Raw genomic sequence first — 17,860 nt, forward strand, 5'->3', positions numbered from 1 at the left:
TGTCATTTTTATCAGGCTGTGTCCTCCCCCTTGGTCATTACAGGATAAGAAAGGCATTTTACTGTATTTTCTCAGCCTTTAGCTTGTCCATCATTCCATGAGCAGGCTGCAGCAGAGAAAGAGAACAGATAAACTAAAGTGGGGGGAGGGTTGGTTCAGGCCATTAGAGCCTCTCCAGTAAGAAGAAGGTATGGCTGCTTTTGAGGGGGATGTTAGAAGGTCAGGAAGGGGGGAGTGATGACAGGGCTATGAGTCCAGGGAAAACAGAGCTGCAAAGTTTACACAGGAACCCACGGGAGGAGGCTGCGGGCAACTGCCTGTTTTGCTTGTCTTTAAAGGCAGCTATGAAAGGGGGTGGGGAAACATTAAGCACAGTGTAGACAAGGGAAGTAGAGAGAGGGTCTCCTGTGGGCTGGTGTGAGAAGGAAAGATAGATCATCTCTAAAAATATTAGAGGATATGGCTGTTGCCAGATGTGCCTGCAGAAGAAATCATAAGGTCCATCCATGTACAACATGCAAAGGAGGAAGCTCTTAATAAAGTCCCTAAGTCTCAGCTCTTCGAAGAAAAAATTACACAACCAGGCATTTAGCACAGATAGGGCCCGCCCGCTGGTGCTGGGAGGATGGGGGTTCAGCAGCCAAAGCAGGGGCCACAGGATACTGTGCCTAGCAGCCATGCTGCTGTCAGTCCCTCCTGCATGGTCCAGACCCAGTCTGTGCCTGACTGCTGGCAAACTCCCTCCACATTGGTTTAAAAATAAGCACTTCAGCCAGTTGGACAGTCTTCCTTGTAAAAATAAATACAACGGTTCTGCCAGCCAGCTGGGAATGCTCACTGGGGCACACACGAGTTGTGGGGGCACCTTTTCAAGGGTGGGCACCCTGGCTGGATACACAGCTGCCCTCTCCACCGACTCCCGAGTGTCGGAGGCACAAAATTCCCAACATCCACAGGAGGAAAACTTTGCAAAGCACCCAAACAGTATATTATCAGGGCTGCTGCTGCCCACAAAAGAGGGGGGGGTGAGGTTAGAGATCGCCTCTCATCATCCTGCACCTCCAAAGTTCACTTTCGTAGAATCACAGAACGCTTTGGGTTGAAAGGGACCTTAAACACCACCCAGTTCCAAACCCCTTGGTGGGCAGGGACCCCTCCTACCAGACCAGGTGGCTCAGCCGAGGTGCGCGGTATAGCGGGGGAGTAGGGATGGGGCAGGGGGGACGTGGAGGGGGGCGTGAGGGGAATGTGCGGGGTGTGCGCGCACGCGCAGGTGAGGGACTGCGGCCCCGCCCCTCCCCCCGCGCGCCGCTGCCATGGAGCAGTGGCGACCCCTACCGGCCTCGGCACGCTCCCCACCCGTCCCAATCACTGCGAGCGGCGCGGACAGAAATGAGGAGAAAAATCCACACACACCCCCGACCGTAAAAAAACCCAAAAACTCATCGGCTTTGGCTGTGACTGGAGAAGGGGGAAACAAAAAAACAAACAAAAAAAGCCCCACAAAGAAACAAAACACTTGCCCCAGCCTCAAAGGGTAACGATTTTTGTTAGGAAATCCTCCCTGCAATAAGGAATCAGCTGGGGATCTCTCACAGCTCTTTCAAAGTCTCAGGATTGGGAAAAGGGCAGAAGTATCCTCAGAGTGGAATAAAAGAAGGGACTGGCAGCAATGCAACTCGGTCAGCCAGATATCACCAACTAGAGGCACCAAGAGCAGTAACCAACACAACCAATTTCACTTGCAAGTGTCTGTGCTGTTCAGAGGCCATATACCCGTGTTAGCCAATGCTCCTGGCATAAATCACAGCGTATCACTCGTAATCCAAGGAAGGGTGACCAGCAGGTTGAGGGAGTCTCCCCATGTATTTGGCTCTCCTGAGACCCCACCTGGAGGGAGTCCAGAAGAGGGCCACTAAGAGAAGGTGCTGGGGAGACGTTATAGCACCTTCCAGTACCTGAGGTGGCCTACAAATCTGGGATGTTTTACGAGGGCATGTAGTGATAAGACAAGGGGGAGTGGTTTCAAGCTGAAAGAGGGTAAATTTACGTTAGACATTATGAAGAAATTCTTAAGTGTGAGGGTGGTAAGACCCTGGAACAGGTTGCCCAGCAAAGTTGGGGATGCCCCCTCTCTGCAAATGTTTAAGGCCAGGTTGGATGAAGCTTTGAGCAACCATGTCTAGTGGAAGGTGTCCCTGTCAGGGGGAGGTGGAACTAGGTGATCTTTAAGATCCCTTCTGACTCAAACCATTCTGTTCTTTTTCTCTGCCAGGAAAAACAACCGCCTTGGTGGATAGCTGAGAAATGCTCAAGGCAAGCTTTTTGTGTCTGCCATGAATTTTAAAAAGCCTTTTTTCCCTTTCTCTGACTGTATTTTTTTATCAACAGCCAAGGGAAATGAGGCCCCCCATTTTTAAGTAGTCAAGAAGGCATACTTCAAAGTAGCTGTAGCTGGCTCCCCTGTGCTAGAAGGTTTGAAGCCCAGTTCTACAGGGAACAAAATATTTTCAGTAATGTCTTCAAGGCTGGCATAAGTATTCCCAGAGCAGAAGAAGATGAAAAAAATTCCCAGAAATTAAAGTGGACCTGGCCAAGTTGTGGAAATTATGTAAAATAAACAGCAGGTAATTTAGTAAAGGCAAAAACACTTAAAGGAGGAATAAACATCTGTACTAATGTGTGCACTGAATTGCCAGTGCTTTAATAGCTCTGCAGAAAGGGCTAAAGTTGTTAACGTGGGTCAAAAATTAATTAAGGTGCGTATTCATGGCAACTGAAGCATAAAAACAAACAATTGCACTGTTTATGTATTTGATGCCTGAAGTCATATGTGTTAAACCTGCCTTATGGTGGGAGTCAGGAGATCTTACACCTATCCAGAAAGCAAACAATCATTTTTCGTCTCCATGGACATGAAATGAACCTTCCTAGTCTGGAAGGGCCTCAGCTGAATTCAGTGTGAAGATTTCCATCCTATACTGCAGGGAAGGACTCCCCTGGGACACAGTCCAACAGAAAGCAAGAAAAATGACCAGAGTTTTAGAAAACTTCATGATCTGTAGGAAAAGTCCGTAGGATGTGGGACTGCATAGAAAAGGCTGAGCAAAGGCAGCAGTTGGCAGGGGCGCAAAGTTGCAGTGAAGAGCCCTTGCGTGAGCATCGAGTAGGGAGGGTCAGTTGTCACCACTACAGATGGAAGCCAGGCTATACCCTAGGAGATGCCTTTGGAAGCGTGAGGACTGGCCCGTACAGTACTGGAGCAGCTTCACTCACGAAACCCAGAGTCTCCTGCCGTTTTGTCACGGGTCAGATAAACCCGCTGTAATTGTTTTGGAGGGGCCTGCTCCTGTTGCTCCCTACGACCCAAACCTCTCCTCGATACCGCCTTTGCCCGCCTCTCCCATTCCAGGGCGGGCTGTACCCTTTTTCCCGCCTCAATCCCTGCAGCCTCGCTGCTGTTCCCCACACCCGCTTTTACAACCACTCGCCGTACCCAAACTTCTGTCCCCAAGCCTGTCACCTTTTGCTCCGAATCAGCCAGGACACTGCAGCCCCGCACCACCCTCTCCCCGGACCACGATGGTCCCTCACCACCCTCTTCCCCGCCCATTACCTGTGGGCAGTTTCGTGATGAAGGCAGCCAACCCTGCGCCGAGCCCCCCCCTCTATCCCCCGCGTCCGTCCGTCCGCCCGCCCCGGTCCCGCCCCGCCGGGCCTCGCGCCTCGCTGGGAACTGTAGTCCGGGAACTACGATCCCCGGCGTGCCCCACCGCCTGCCCCGGGGCCGAGCCGGCAGAGAGCGGCGCGGTATGGCGCTGCGCGGCTGCCTGCGGGCCGGCCGGGGGCTGCTGCCGCTGCGCGCCGCGGGGCCGCCCGCCCGCAGGGGCTGCGCTGGGGGCCGGGTGAGCGCCCGGGCGAGGGGAGAGGGGCCGGGCCCGCCACCCGCGTCCTTGCCGCGGGCCAGGAAGGGCGCTGCGGGCCGGGACCAGTTTTGGCGGGGGGGTGAGGAGAGTGGCGGGAAGGGCTCCCGGCGGCAGGTGACCGTCCCCTCCGCTCACCTTGCAGCCGCCGGCCTTCGGGTTCCTCTTCGACGTGGACGGGGTGTTGGTACGGGGCAGCCAGGTGGTGCCCGCCGCCCGCCGGGCCTTCCAGAGGTTGTCGGACAGCAGCGGGCGGCTGCGGGTTCCCGTCGTCTTCCTGACCAACGCCGGCAACTGCCTGACGGCGGCCAAGGCCCGAGATCTCTCCCAGGCGCTGGGGCTGCAGGTAAGGACGGCGGACCCACTCCACGGTCGGTTCTTCACCACCCGACACTCCCCCCCCTCCCCGTCCCGTTGTCCCGGATTTTGAGGCACCGGGAGGAGGAGGATGAGAAGGAGGAGGGAGACCACCCAGGACCACTTCACATCCCCGGGATTAATGAAGAGCTGGGGGTGGCAGCACCACAGAGTGACCAGCGCTGCCTGGGCCGGAGGAGATGGAGGGTTGGTGGCATGAGGAAAGGATGTGACTGATTTCAAGGATAAATCTTCCTCACGGATCCCCCCGGCAGCTTCTCCTCCCTCCTGCAGGTCTCTCCGGAGCAGGTCATCCTGTCCCACAGCCCGTTGCGGCTCTTCAGCCAGTTCCACCAGAGGTGCATGCTGGTGGCTGGGCAAGGGCCCGTGGAAGAGAATGCCCAGAAGTATCCTTTGCTGTGCATGCCTTGTGCTCTGCGCGTCCTGCTGCTCCTGCCCTACCTGTGCCCCTGGCACTCTCTCAGGCAGCTTGCAGAAGCACAAGGAAATAGAAAGAGCATTGGTCTTCTACCACGGGAAGGCACCCTGGTGGAGAGGCTCCATTGTAGGCACTTACTGTTGGTCTCCATCTTGGTCACCTCCTTGGTCAGTGTTTGGCTTCTCATGCTGATTACCTGTCCTGTGGGCTGCATTGCTATTCCTGCTGGTTGGGTGTCAACGTGAGGACTCCATAAGCTATGGGCTTCTTTCACTTTTGAGGTAAAATTGTGCTCCTCTCCATTCTTATGCAAAGTGCATTAGAGACCACTCCCAACTCTCCCACAGTTAAGATTTTCCCCAGGAATCTGGCAGCAATTGAAGGAACTTTAATAGTAGAACCAGAGTGTCCCAGTACAGGGACATGGTCTGAATGACAGTCCAACATACATATTGCCTGGCCTAGGTGAGGGTACAGCAGGTATGACATATCCCATATCAGCAAGGATGTAAGAGCTATCTGCAGGGTTAATGGCATCCTATCTTCTACACACATTGTCATGCCCTCTGATTAATATTTGACTCAGTTTGGTACAAAACTTTGGCCTCTCTTTCCCAATGGCCAGGAGTTTAAGCCATTGAGCTATGAAGAAGGTGCTCTAAAAGCAAATGCAAGTCACCCTTCATCTGCATTTTTTTATCAGTTCAGACCATTTCTTTTCTCTAGCTAAGCTGACCAGAACTTCACTCATTCAGCTTCTAGCCAAGAAGCCTGGCCAGCCAGCCCCTTGGGCTGCTGCAGTATGAGAAACCTGGTCTTGGAGTCACCTCTCCTTTTTTCCTAACTTCAGGGATTGCTGGTCACAAACTAAACATCCTAGTCTGGGTTTTGGGTTTTTTTGGTAACTTTTAGGATCATCCTTAGGTTTAAGTACAGCATACAGCTTGACTGAAAGCCATGAGGTTATGTATTACCAGGTTAAAAAACTGCTCTGCTACTAGGACTTGTATTGGTTAGACCTGTAAATGCCTTTGCAGGTAACTTAAAAAGAACCAACAATCCCCATATCTTTCCTTGATGATCTGAAATAGCCTGGGGTTCAATCATGTTGTCACCATAGAGGCCCTGAGGAAGGCATATCCCCTATTGGACATGGTGGATCAGAGCCGGAGGCCAAAGGAGCTGGTAATTCCTGATGTGTTGGTCTGGTGTGGTGGTGCTTACAGCACATGGCGTGGGATGGAGAAGTTGCAGAGGCTCAGGGCTGCTAGTGACCTTCTTTAGCAAGAGCCTGGAACTGGCACTGACCAGCCAGCCTCTCTCTGCTCTTTTCAGTGCTGGTCCTGCTGGAGAAGCAATGGCTTTTCCCTCTCCTTATGCCTCTTTTTCATTGCTCTTCCTTGAAGTGAATGGCAAGATGGTCTGCTTGACACCTCTAGTTCTGAGACATGATCTGTGAAATCCAATATGGGTTGGGGGGGTGGGGGAAATTTTCCTTTGGGATTCCAGGTGGCCTTGTCCTGCCTCTTTATGGGACTGCTTTGGCTGGTTCAAAGGAAGCATTCTTAATTTTGTTTTGGAAACCACATTAGGTTTTCCATTGCTAATGCACTTCGTGTTTTCCTGGCAGCCTCCTCCAACCACTGGCTTCCCCAATATAGAAGGTAAGCAGTAGCCTTTGTTTACATATGAGCAGCAAGCAGAAATAACAAGCAGCCCAAGCCAGCTGGGATGGGAGCTAATAATGTGCTGTTGGCTCATTGGTATCCACAGGCAGCTTATTCAGAGGATAGAGTCAGGAGGTGGTCTTGCTGGCCTCACACAACATGAAGCACAAGCTGATAAGAGCAAAGCCAACTTTTCTCTGTGCCCAGGCTTCCACATCTAGAACCAGCTGTGCGTGTGGTGCAGAGTTATGCAGACTGGAGCCCTGGCACCAGTCATGTTCCAACAGGAGCTGTATTAGCCAGAGCATCCCAGCAGAGAAGTGTTTTTGTTAATGGGTGGCTTTTGGTAGTATTGGGTTCTGTACATGGATGCTGTGAGTTTCCAAGCACCTCTTGGAATCTTCCAGGGGTAATTCTCTTCGGTGAGCCAGTGAGGTGGGAGACAAGCCTGCAACTTATTGTTGATGTGCTCTTGAGCAATGGGAACCCTGGGGCAGAGCTGAAAGATATACCATACCCTCATCTGCCTGTCCTTGCCTGCAACATGGATCTCCTCTGGATGGCTGAAGCCAAGATGCCCAGGTGAAAAGCATGTGTAGTAAAAAGCATGTGTAGTATTTGTTTTAGCCTATTCCATACATCTGTCCTGCAAATGATCTTTTCCAGTTGCAGTTTTTTGGCATTAGAGTTTGACTGCATGGCAGAATTTGTAGCAGAGACATGAAAACTGCATGAGAAATGAGTACTTAAATTTCTAAGAGACTGAAGTCAGACCACTGCCTCCGTGGGTGTGAGTGGGTAGATACTGTATCCAAACTTGGCTACAGCAGATTGTCCTCACTGAGGAGTGTTTGCTCCTTAGAGAATATGACTAGAGATACTGATGACCTCCTTTCTGGAGCAGGTTTGGCCATGGCACTTTCCTTCTCTGCTTGGAGAATATCTACAAGAAAGTGACAGGCCGGGAGCTGAAGTACGAGGCTTTGATTGGCAAACCCAGCACAGTCACCTACCGCTATGCTGAGTACTTGATAAAACAGCAGGCAGAGAAACAGGGCTGGAAGTCTCCCATCCGACGCCTCTATGCAGTTGGGTAAGAGAATTGTTTTTCTCCTGGTGTCCTTAGGGAGCTGCACACTGAATTCTCTGAAGTGTTTGGGGTTTTTTTAATGACTATTTACAAAATTAATACCAAAATCCCCACTGTGTCTCTAGAGCCTCACATCCTGGAGGAAAAGCTTGCTAGCTTGTTGCTTGCTACACTTTTAATAATTTGAAGGGCCCCATCAGTCTAGCAAAACTTTTACTGTAGGATGCATAGTGCATGTAGCATGACTGGAACAAAGAAAAAGTTAAGAGACACAGAGGTAGGACCACGAGCCCAGTTAGGTCAAGCACTTTGGGTACATAGGAGATATATTACCGTTATGGGTGAAGCTGTCTCTGCTGGAGTTGAGTGTGTCTTTTCCCCTTTGAAAGAAGTGTGTGAAGCATCTGCCCCTCATCACAGTTGAACAGGACACACCAATAGGTAGGCTTACTGTTCCAGTCTGGTTTGTTCTCTTGATGTTTCCAAGTATCTTGTGCCCCTTCCTCCCTCAGTGCTGCCTTAATCCCAGTCTGACAGGCAGAAATTGATTGATGGGCTCGTGTCTCATTTCTGTTTCACACTGTGACCTTATCCAGGGATAACCCCATGTCCGATATCTATGGGGCAAATCTCTACAACAGCTACCTCAAGTCCGCTCACCAGAACCAGGTCCAGGCTGGGGGGAAGAGGAACCCACAGGCAGCCAGTCCCCAAATGGAGGATCACCTAGAGCTGAGGAAGGACTGCAGCAATACAGTGGAGAGTTGTGAGTCAATTCTGGTCTGCACTGGGGTCTACCGCCACAATGCAGATGTTCCCAGTAATGGGAAGGAGTGCACGATGGAGTCAGTGTTCCATGGACATCGGGACTTCTGCTTTGACCCCAGCCTGCTGGAGGCATCTTACATAGTGCAGGATGTGAATGAAGCTGTGCAGCTTGCTTTCAAGAAGGAAAACTGGAGCTAGGGATAAGAGGTGTGTTGAAAAATTTACTGTCAGGGATTTTATGTACTGAGAAGGGAAGAGAGGAAGAACAGGGAGAGACCTGGGGTGATCTGCTCTAGCCAACATGAAAGAAAACTCCGTATCTCAGCAGTAAAAGCTCGTTGCTTTTATAGATACCCATCTGGAATCCTGACAGCAGGCTTTCTACTGTGAACATACATTGCTGCCATCAGAAACTGAACCATAATGGAAACAGGGTATAAGGAGAAGGCCTGTCCCAGCAATCCCAGTTTTGTTTAGTCATCAGAGGATTTTTTTTCCCCACCTTTTTCTGCGTGAAGATCAGGCAGTCCCACCCTCATTCTCCTGATGTGTTTGAGCATGAAACTCTTCCCTGTGCAAGGAGCCACCATCACCCAATGTAGCATTTGTACAATGTACTATTTGTCTGGTCTGTAACTTCAGTACACCAGAAGTTGTGTTGTGACACTGCCAAGGGAAGACTTTAAAATTCTCCTTATAAAGAATAAGTGCCTATGGACTTCAACAAATTCTGTTTGCTTGGGGATTTGCCACTGCATCACTGTCAGTCTGAAACAAAGTCCCACTCTGCAGTCTGCAGGCAACTGTGGAGAGGCAGGGCCCCTCAAAGCTGCAGTAGCCAAAACAACTTGCTGCAGGGCGGAGGGGAAATTTGTATTTTCCCTCCCCCCCCCCTATTTGGCATTCTGTGAACGCTTCTGCCTTTTCACATCCCACTAGGGAGCCAGCAGCCTGCTCTCAATAGCAGAGGAAGCCACCACAGAGACTGAATCTCCAGAGGTCTCTTTGCCCAGAACTCAGTGTTGCAGCAAGAGGCTGTTTTGGTATGCACCCTAACCTCAAGTGGTGCAAAGACCATCTTCCTGCTTCAGTCCACACAGATGCCAGAGGGGCTGCTCTTTGGAATATGGGCCAACCAGAAGGAGTTACGGCCCACCTTTGCTTCTTCCTTGTGTGCAGGGATTGAAAGAGGTTGTCAAACCAGGATAGTGCCTGAGCTCCAAATCTCCAGTCCTCATCTTTAAGAGTACAAATGTACTTTTCATTCACTTTCTTGGGTTTTTCTCTCTTCCCTCATGTGGTTTGCAACTCAAGAATACCCCATATGGTCTGATCCCTGTTCCCTCCTCTTCTTTGAGCCTACAGGTAGAGTCTCCTTAAGATGACTTAGCAGCTGGGACTTGCCTGCCTGGGAACATTTCCATGTCCCTCATGACATGCCTCTGTTTTCCTAACTTGGGCTATCCAGAGAAAGATCAAGTCCTGTGTCGACTTAAGCAGTCCAAAGAAGTTAAGCAAGTATTGATCCAGAAGCTGCATATGAAAGATTGGTTCAGCAAGGAGCATCTTAAGTCCAGAGGAGCACTGTGATTTTAGAAGCATAAATCAGCTGACACATGGCAGAAAATCTATGGAGCCAGGACAACTGAGTTGGTGTTCCTAGTTATGCTTATCTCACACTACACTGAGAGATGAGAAATAGGTCTGCTCTACCTCCTCTTTATCCCTTCCTACTTTACTGGGCAGCTCAGTACAGGTGGTACAAACAAGGTGTTCTGCTCAGAAGTCTGGGTTGTTCTTAATTAAAATCCCAGCATCTGTCTGCACTGATATTCTGCTTCAGCAGCTCTCCGTCCTCTTAATGCTGATGTGTCTTCCTAGGGAGGTCACACTGCAGAGCAGGCTGTTTCTTACACTGTACCAGGCTCTGTATCTGAAGGGGACTGGTTGCACTGTCAGTGACCCAGACAAAGGAGTCCTCTGTGGCTTCTTTATACCTTATTTTATGATTAGGAGCAGCAAAACACCTCTGTGTGAGAATTTCCCTCCTGTGAAATCCATAGTGGGAAACAGTCTCTTCCATCTCTTAGCACTTGTTGGGGTTCTCCTTTATCTTGCCAGGACAAGAATCACTAGATTGCTTCTAAAAGCAACTGTAACATGAGGAACACAATCTTAGATTTTAATCTTTTACTGGAGAGGTAAAGAAGTTACCTTTTCATGTACCTACACAAGACAAGGAGTTGTCACCAGTTCCCAGAAGGGTAAGTACAGGGAAGGACTTTGCATATAACATAGGGAAGATCTTTAAACTTTCAGAGCATATCCACAGTTACAGGAGTGCTGTGGACTTACTGTGCAATGTCTGAAACTGGAGGCCCAAACCTGATTTGTTAATAAACAGCTTCAGTGTACCCCAGCCACACTTTTCAGTGCAGAAAGACGAATTCTCCCATTTAATAGTTGCTAACTTGGGTGATAACTTCCATAGGATTAGTTGGAAACTGTCTCCTAGACTGTGATTATATAGACTTCAAGAGTGCTGGTTGCTGGCAATAATGCCTTCAGTTTGGTGGGTACTTATTAGCAGAAATATTAAGGTCTGTCCATCTGTGTGCAGTAACCTTTTAGAGAGCTCGTTCTTGTTACTCATTAAGATTGTGGTGCCAGTTACTCAAAGATAAGGTGCTGCTGAACCAGTGTTCCCTGAGGGGTGTAGTGCTGCTGGATCAGCTGTCCAGGTGTACTGGCTGCTGCTCCAGTGACGGCAGTAGCTTTGTGGAAGGAATGTGCAGAACTTGAAGAAATCAAAGTTTGTAATTTTCATCAGCATGCATAGCACATGGCAGCCAGAAGTGAGGCAGGTAGCAAGAGGAAGGAGATAGCACCTCCTTCAAGAAAGGAAGACATGGAGAGTGAGCCAGGCATCTCCATCTTGGGAACATCAGTGGAGGTGGGCTGAATGATGTGAATCTGTTTCAGATTCCAAGTCTACTTTTATGTCCAGATTTTAATTTTTTTTTAACCATTACTGGTGTTGAAACAGGACCCTGGGAGTCGTAAAAATGCATAGGAGGAACTTAATTCCTAATCACTGAAGGAACTAAAGAAATGTTTCACTTTTGAATTAAACTTGGACAGAGGGGAGGAGAAAAAAATCTAGAACAATCCTGTACTCTTTCCCCAATTCTTACCAAGTGAAGTTGCACAAATAGCTCTGCTTGTTGGTCTGTGCACTAATTGGTCAGATGGGCTCCCCACTGAGCAACAGAGAGACCTTTCCTCTTTTGCCATGCTTAACTTCTTGAAACAGTGCACTTTATCCAAATCACAGCCCAGGAACTGCATGGCCACAGTGGATGGAGGAAGAAATTTGGGTTCTCCAGCTGCTGTTGGATACTGGATTTTATATTAGGATTTCTACAGAGGAAAGTGCCTGCCAGGTCTCTGTTCCAAGCGTTTTGTGCTAGAGTGCTGTGCAGGCTTCTGGTTTATCTGTAGTTCATTTGTGGACATCTGTTATTGCTAGAATTCAGTGAAATCCTTTTTTCTTGGAATGACATCTTCCTGGAATTAGCTTCAAGTGTCACTGGAACAAAAAATTTCTTTTGTCTCATGTATTGCACAGAAGTGGTATTTCTGAAGCTGCATTTCTCTCATTTGGAGCAAGCATGCTTCTGTGCAGATTATGGGACCAGGGAGGAGAGGGAATTTCACTTGCTGACCTAATACCCTAATATTTGTGTGGTACACTGCCCTATACAACAAACACGGTGAAGATCTGATCCTAAGAACTCCCTCTTCCACAGATGGATGGGTTTTTGTCAAGCCCAGGCAGGGTATGCAGTGAGGCGAGGCAACTAAGAATAGCAGGGAGGGTTCAGAAGAGGGATAGACCTTGTTCTGGATCTGAAGCAGAGTTTTTAATTCAGGCAATGACATGGTGGGCAGACTGGTCAGTTCTTTTATTCTACAGGACACATGAAACTACTAGCCTGATTTTCAGGGAGTCGTATACATTACTGTCCCTTTTCTTCCAATCTTAATTCTCATGTGTCTTTTCCCCTCCAATAAATGGATAATCTTCCAGATTATGTCTTGTACACTGTAGTAGAGTGATTACCTATCATATGGAGAAATTACAAGCTGTGGTTCTTTTAGATTTCATTTTAATTTTGACCCACTTCCAGAGATGCTCCGTTGATCTATTGATCTAGCAGATATAAAAATAATAAAAGATGTTTTATTTGAAAGAAATGTTAAGCTGTTGTGTGTATGCTTCATGAGTATTGTCTTGATCTCTTTCATGTCTTTGTCCTAGGAGAGTCAGGACAAATTCTGTCTTTTATTCTGTTCATCCAGCCATCTGAGATTTCCTTGAGAACCTCCCCAAAAGGTACCCCTCCAGCAATCCTTTTGATTTGGCTAAACTGTAATACCCTCTAAACTCTACGTCTGCCCATAGTTGGGTGGGATGAATGCAACTTTGACCATTTCTGCTCTGATGGAGAGGAAAAAAAAGAAAAAAAGACACATCACAAGCCATGATGCCCTGACTGACTGTTCACAGTCAGTTTTGGGATGCCACCTGTGTACAAGGTGCTTTCAAGTTAGACATTCAGTTGTGATGTGACCTAAGCAGTTGTTTGTGATGATAGCTTCTGCTGGGTGAGGTAGGCACAAGCTAGATTCCACCAACTCTGTCTGCTGCTGCAGATGAAGAGCAAGCCTAAGGGCCTTGGGAAAGACATCCTTACCATTAGAAGCATGTTCAGCATTGTGTTAAACCCTTTGTGAGTGTAAAAGGAACCCAAGTTGTTAGACCAGAGCTGTACTTTGGTATGGACTGAAAAAGGTGAGTGGAGTTAGGAAGACACATATTAACTGGCAAACTTTCGAAGCCAAAAGCTTCCATTGATTTCAACAGGTGGAAGATTAAAGATCCCACTAGGTGAAAATTTAATGATCTAGAAGCAGCCAGTTCACTTGCGTTGTTCTTAGAAGATATTCCACCCAAAGGTTTTCCATTTACAAAGTTCACAGCTCACATGAGGCACATTAAACAGCAAAGCAAGCATGATAATAAGCCCTGAGAACTACTTGATATTGTGAGGAGCAATTGGTAAAGCAGTTTTGAAAGGATAGAACAAGGATTCCCATTCTCATAAGAGAAAAGAATTAAGTTATATTCTACATCCTGAATGAATTACTTATGGCCCCAACCTCTGATAAATAACAAAAAAAAAGCATTAACCAACCCCCTCCTTTTTTCCAGTACTTGGATAGTTGGAGCACTTGCCCATCTAGAGTGGATCAAGATTTAGTTTGGCAGAAACAGATTGAAGCCTGGATCTCTCAAATGAATGTTTTTAATCACTATAGTATTGTCAAAGCAAAAAGGCAGCCTAGGGACACCTTCACCCTACAAGTCACTGTAGGAAACAGCCTTAGCTGGAAGATAGAATCCTATGAAAATCCTTGACCAATATAAGGAACAGAGTGAAATGCTGAGCCCTATAAACAAGAGAAACTGAGAGCTCTCTTGAGGTTGGAATTTGCTCTCAGGTGGATGAGGTGAGAAATCCCTACCAGAATAAACCCTGTTAAGTGTTTTAAATCTGGTTGACCTTAAATGCAACCTGAGAAGTTACCTGTTCAATGTGATACAGAACTTGGCCTTTCAGGGGCATGCCCAAACCCTTCCTTTACTGAATCTACCCTAACCTCAATTATAAAAGCACAAGTCTTTATGGATCTGTGTAGCCACACAGGAAATTTGATGAAAATTATGCACTCAAAGACCTTTATGGATCTAGTCTGCAACAGCTGAAAACTGCACACCAGCAAGGCACCTATGTGTTCTCTAGAAACCCAACTGTTTCATCATAAATCACTTTTCTCTAATTCACTGTAATAAACTGGTTTTTCCCTTTCAGTCAGTTCAGCTCTGAACAACTTTCACTTTCTCCTCAAGGTTAGTTCCATTCCACAACGTGTGTTATTAACTAAGTAGGTACAAAATAGTAAGCACAGCTCCCAAATCCTCTTCATTCTCCAAACCTGTAACCTGCTACATTCATAAAAAAAAAAAACCAAAAAACCCAAAACCTCTGTATTTTACGCTAGTATGAAGAGCTCTTTGACCCAAAATGTAATTATGAGCAATAGATTGTTACACTTTTATATCCTTTTGAAGCATATCTGTATTCCCCAAACTGTAATACTGGATCAGCTGCTTTAGTTACGAAGACTATGAGTTTGGAGGCAGACAAACCAAGGTGTCTTTGAATTTCAGTGCTGGCCAGGTGCAACTCTTCTACACAAAGCCTGTGTCACAGAATACCAGAACCTTCCTTTCCCACGCAGAAGGCATTTTAAGTATGGTTAGAGCAGATTACGCTCAAACTCACTGAGAGCAGCTTTGCCTCCTTCCCTCCCACTGCTGCCAGTTTCTGACAGCTTACTGCAGGGTATAATTAGGGATTTAGTTTCTGGTCTTTCTTTCAGGCATATATTTGCCTCTTTCCCTCCCACCCCAAGAAACTGAATCATTATTTAGTTTTCTCTTGTGTCCTGCCCTCAAGAAAGTCTTGTCTTTCTCCCAGCAAGGATGTTTTTGAGGGCACAGTACTTGTTTCAGCTAGTAGTGTAAATTTTAGATATTCAGTGTAACATTACACAAAACTGTTGTCTGTGGTTTACCTTTAAATATATGTATACACACACATCTCTCTATACACATAAACAAGCCGCAAACATAGCTTTGGAGCTGCTGGAGAGTAGAAGCTATTTATATTTTAACATTTTAATGCTTTAAGAGTAATTGTCAAGCACTAACACTTCTGAGGACTGTACATTGCATTAAATAACTGGATCACGTGGGAAGCATCAGTTTGTCACATCTCATCCTACAGTGTGCTACAAAAAGCTCTTCAATGCTTTCTCAAGTAGGAGAGATTTCTCCCCTCACTCCCATTTTAGGGTACAGGCATAATTTCTGCTTCCTTCCCCACAAATAAGCTCTTTTCTTATTCTCACCTGTTTGTTTGGGCTGTATTGCCCTGCTGGAGCCCATGCTCAGTCCGAGTAAGCCCTTTGAGCTCCCACACTTCTTCCCAGTGCTCCCCCATCCCTGCTTCCCTTTACCAGTAGCCACAGGTCCCTTTTCCCACCTGCCTACCTTGGATGCAGGGACCTTCCACCCCCAGCAGCCATTTCCATAAGGCTCCTCTTACTTTACTCACACAGCCTCAGACTTACCCGACCATGCTCTCCAGAGTCCGAGAGGTGAGAGCTCCTTCACCAGCCATGTGCCAGTCCATGGAGACCCACTTTACATCCAGCTCCTCCCTCCAGGTGCCTCACTTCCCATCCACCTGCACTGAGCTCACCCCATCATCTGCCTGAGGAGTCAGAGCCATTTCCCTAAGTGGGCACTCCAGCAGGGGATGACCTTAATGATTCTAATGATTCTATGCCTGAAGCCCAGGGACCCTCATCCACCTGCACTTTACCCCTGCAGGTGGAATAGACACCAGTCTGGCAAGAATCATGCCCAAAACTTTGTGAAATGAGACTTCTTTGTGAAATACGTCTCTGGATTGAAAGCAGAGGAAATGGAAGTGCCTATGGGCAGAGTGCCAGGGCAGCTAAGTAAGCATATCCAGACTGAGGTGCCCAGGGCATGGGGGAGTGCATTGCCTAGGAAGCCTGAAGCAGAGGAGCCAATGAGGCAGAGCCTCACAATCTGCTGCCCAGGTAGGGCAGGAGCAACCTTCACTGCCTGAGGGCTGTTTCCCTCAGCAGCTTAGATGGATGCTTGGTTTTCACTCCATGTCCTCTTGTAGAAGTGTAAAACATTTCTTGCTGTGCAATAGTTGAATGTGGAAGGAGCAAGGCCAATTCAGCTAATCCTCAGGACCGCCCACACATTAATGGTGCCAGTGACACTGGAGCTGGCTTACCCTGAGGAGAGCCGGGTGAATGTACCCTCCTTATATAAACTCCAGGATCCAGTACATAAGAATGCAGTTTTACCTTCCACCCTGAGTCACACGTACTTACGCTGTCATCTAACCCAGACTTTGGGTGGCAATCAAATTAGGATACACAGCTGCTGTCATTTACAAACCTTTGCTGCAATCCTGAGCCATCCTGAACTGGGCAACGCCCCACAATAGTGAAAGGGAAGTAGCACTGGGCCCTGCTTGAACCTGAAATAGCAAGGCAGACAGCAAACCTTGGCCATGGCCTCAACTCTCATGCTCCCTTTATAACAGAGACCATCCAGCAGAACCCTAAACAAGGTGTTTGTGGAGTTGTGTGAAAACTGTAGTCAAATCAATTCTTTGCCCACGTCTTTTTTTTTTTTTTTTTTTTGGCAGGTAAGTCTGTCAAAGAGCATCACCAGAGAAACATGTAGCACAGTGCTTTCTTCTCTGACAAAGTCCACACAGCTGGAGAAGCTGAAGGGCAAAGCAAACACAGTGGGAGCATATCTGGCAAGGAAAGGTGGGGTGGCTCACTGCTCACTGTCTTCTTGCATTGTCAGTGACCTCAGACTGAGTTACTCAGCTGAGAGCGGGGCTATTGCTTCTGACATGCAGAAGGTCATTGTATTCCCATGCACTATATCCCAGTATTGTGGAGGGAAAGATGTCCCCTGTGCCACTGTGGAGGCAGCAATGTGGCAGCACCTCTGAGGCATTGGCAAAGTATGTGGATTGTAGGAAGCAGACCTTGAGCAGCTCCTTGGCTCTGTGTGGCAGAGGGGATGCTGGAACTGTGAACCCTGAGCCAAGGGCCTCATCAGAGGCACATAAGCTGCCTGAACTAAACACTGTCCAGGGCTGTCTAGAGCCTGCTGTGAGAGGTTCTCAGCCTTAGGCTGCCATGCAGTCACCTGCTGGAAAATAAATGGTACCAATCCTCTTTGGACTCACCTGACCTTTAATTTGTGAATTTCAATGGTGCTAGTCATGGTTACAAGGCTAGTGGTGCTACCTGATGCATCCAGATTCCTCTGCAAGCACCTGCAGAGGTCTCCTGCCTGTTTTGCCCTGGGGTGAAACCTTTTGTTCTCTATCCTGGCACTAGGATACAACAACCCATGCAGTGCCCTCCAGGCTGGATTGTTCTTTGGAACACTCATGTTTCTTGTGATATAATTACTGACCTTAAAACAAAATGTTTTTATTTCCTAACTGAAATGTGGAATTAGGGAGAAAGGGTTCTTAGACAGCAAGAGAGCACATGCGTGCTCAGTCTCAGCTGTCACTGCGCACTGTGACAAGGTGAGTTAGGGGAAGGCACTGCAGACAAGGAGTGCTGATGCAAGGTTGGATCTTGGCAAGTGGATCGTAACACTAAAAGCACAATGTAACAGAAAATAGGTGTCCCCTGTCCTAGCTGTGTCCCAGCCAAGCAGGTCCTTGCAGCAGAACTGCAGCAGGCAGGATGTCAGCCAGCATGGGAGATCTTGGGAATGCCTGTGGCTTGCTACCCCACTTCAGGTGTTACACCACTTCAGTACTGTGCCCAAGTAATACCATTAAAGCCTGCCTAGCCTCCCACCTTTTTTTCCCTTGCTCTGTTTTCACCATCCTTTTAGAAAACA

General features: G+C 47.9%; 1 protein-coding gene and 1 long non-coding RNA gene across 8 annotated transcripts in view; one reads left to right on the plus strand and one right to left on the minus strand.

Annotated features, from left to right (window-relative positions):
- The window catches only part of LOC139807087 (uncharacterized), a 49,725-nt gene extending 45,533 nt beyond the window's left edge, over positions 1-4,192 (minus strand). For 6 of the 7 annotated variants that reach the window (XR_011730460.1, XR_011730458.1, XR_011730457.1 and 3 more), the window contains exon 1: positions 4,062-4,192. This is a non-coding gene — a long non-coding RNA (uncharacterized lncRNA). Of the gene's footprint in view, positions 1-3,523; positions 3,543-4,061 lie in introns of those variants that run through there. The other variant, XR_011730465.1, reaches the window with a different exon arrangement.
- HDHD5 (haloacid dehalogenase like hydrolase domain containing 5) lies at positions 3,721-12,501 on the plus strand. The gene is made up of 8 exons (XM_071767585.1): positions 3,721-3,905; positions 4,069-4,269; positions 4,575-4,687; positions 5,811-5,904; positions 6,350-6,383; positions 6,794-6,968; positions 7,291-7,479; positions 8,073-12,501. Exons 1-8 carry the CDS (start codon positions 3,813-3,815, stop codon positions 8,440-8,442), a joined length of 1,269 nt encoding a protein of 422 aa, XP_071623686.1. The 5' UTR covers positions 3,721-3,812; the 3' UTR covers positions 8,443-12,501.
- The last annotated feature ends 5,359 nt before the right edge of the window (positions 12,502-17,860 follow it).

Source organism: Heliangelus exortis, chromosome 1, assembly GCF_036169615.1.
Source record: "Heliangelus exortis chromosome 1, bHelExo1.hap1, whole genome shotgun sequence".
NCBI classification, from domain to species: domain Eukaryota; kingdom Metazoa; phylum Chordata; class Aves; order Apodiformes; family Trochilidae; genus Heliangelus; species Heliangelus exortis.

Excerpts from the sequence above, each read along its gene's own strand:
- HDHD5 (XM_071767585.1), top strand. The coding sequence starts at position 3,813 with ATGGCGCTGCGCGGCTGCCTGCGGGCCGGCCGGGGGCTGCTGCCGCTG. Across the intron at positions 6,384-6,793 it reads TGGCTTCCCCAATATAGAAG|GGGTAATTCTCTTCGGTGAG; the intron begins GTAAGCAGTAGC and ends GGAATCTTCCAG. Across the intron at positions 7,480-8,072 it reads CGACGCCTCTATGCAGTTGG|GGATAACCCCATGTCCGATA; the intron begins GTAAGAGAATTG and ends GACCTTATCCAG.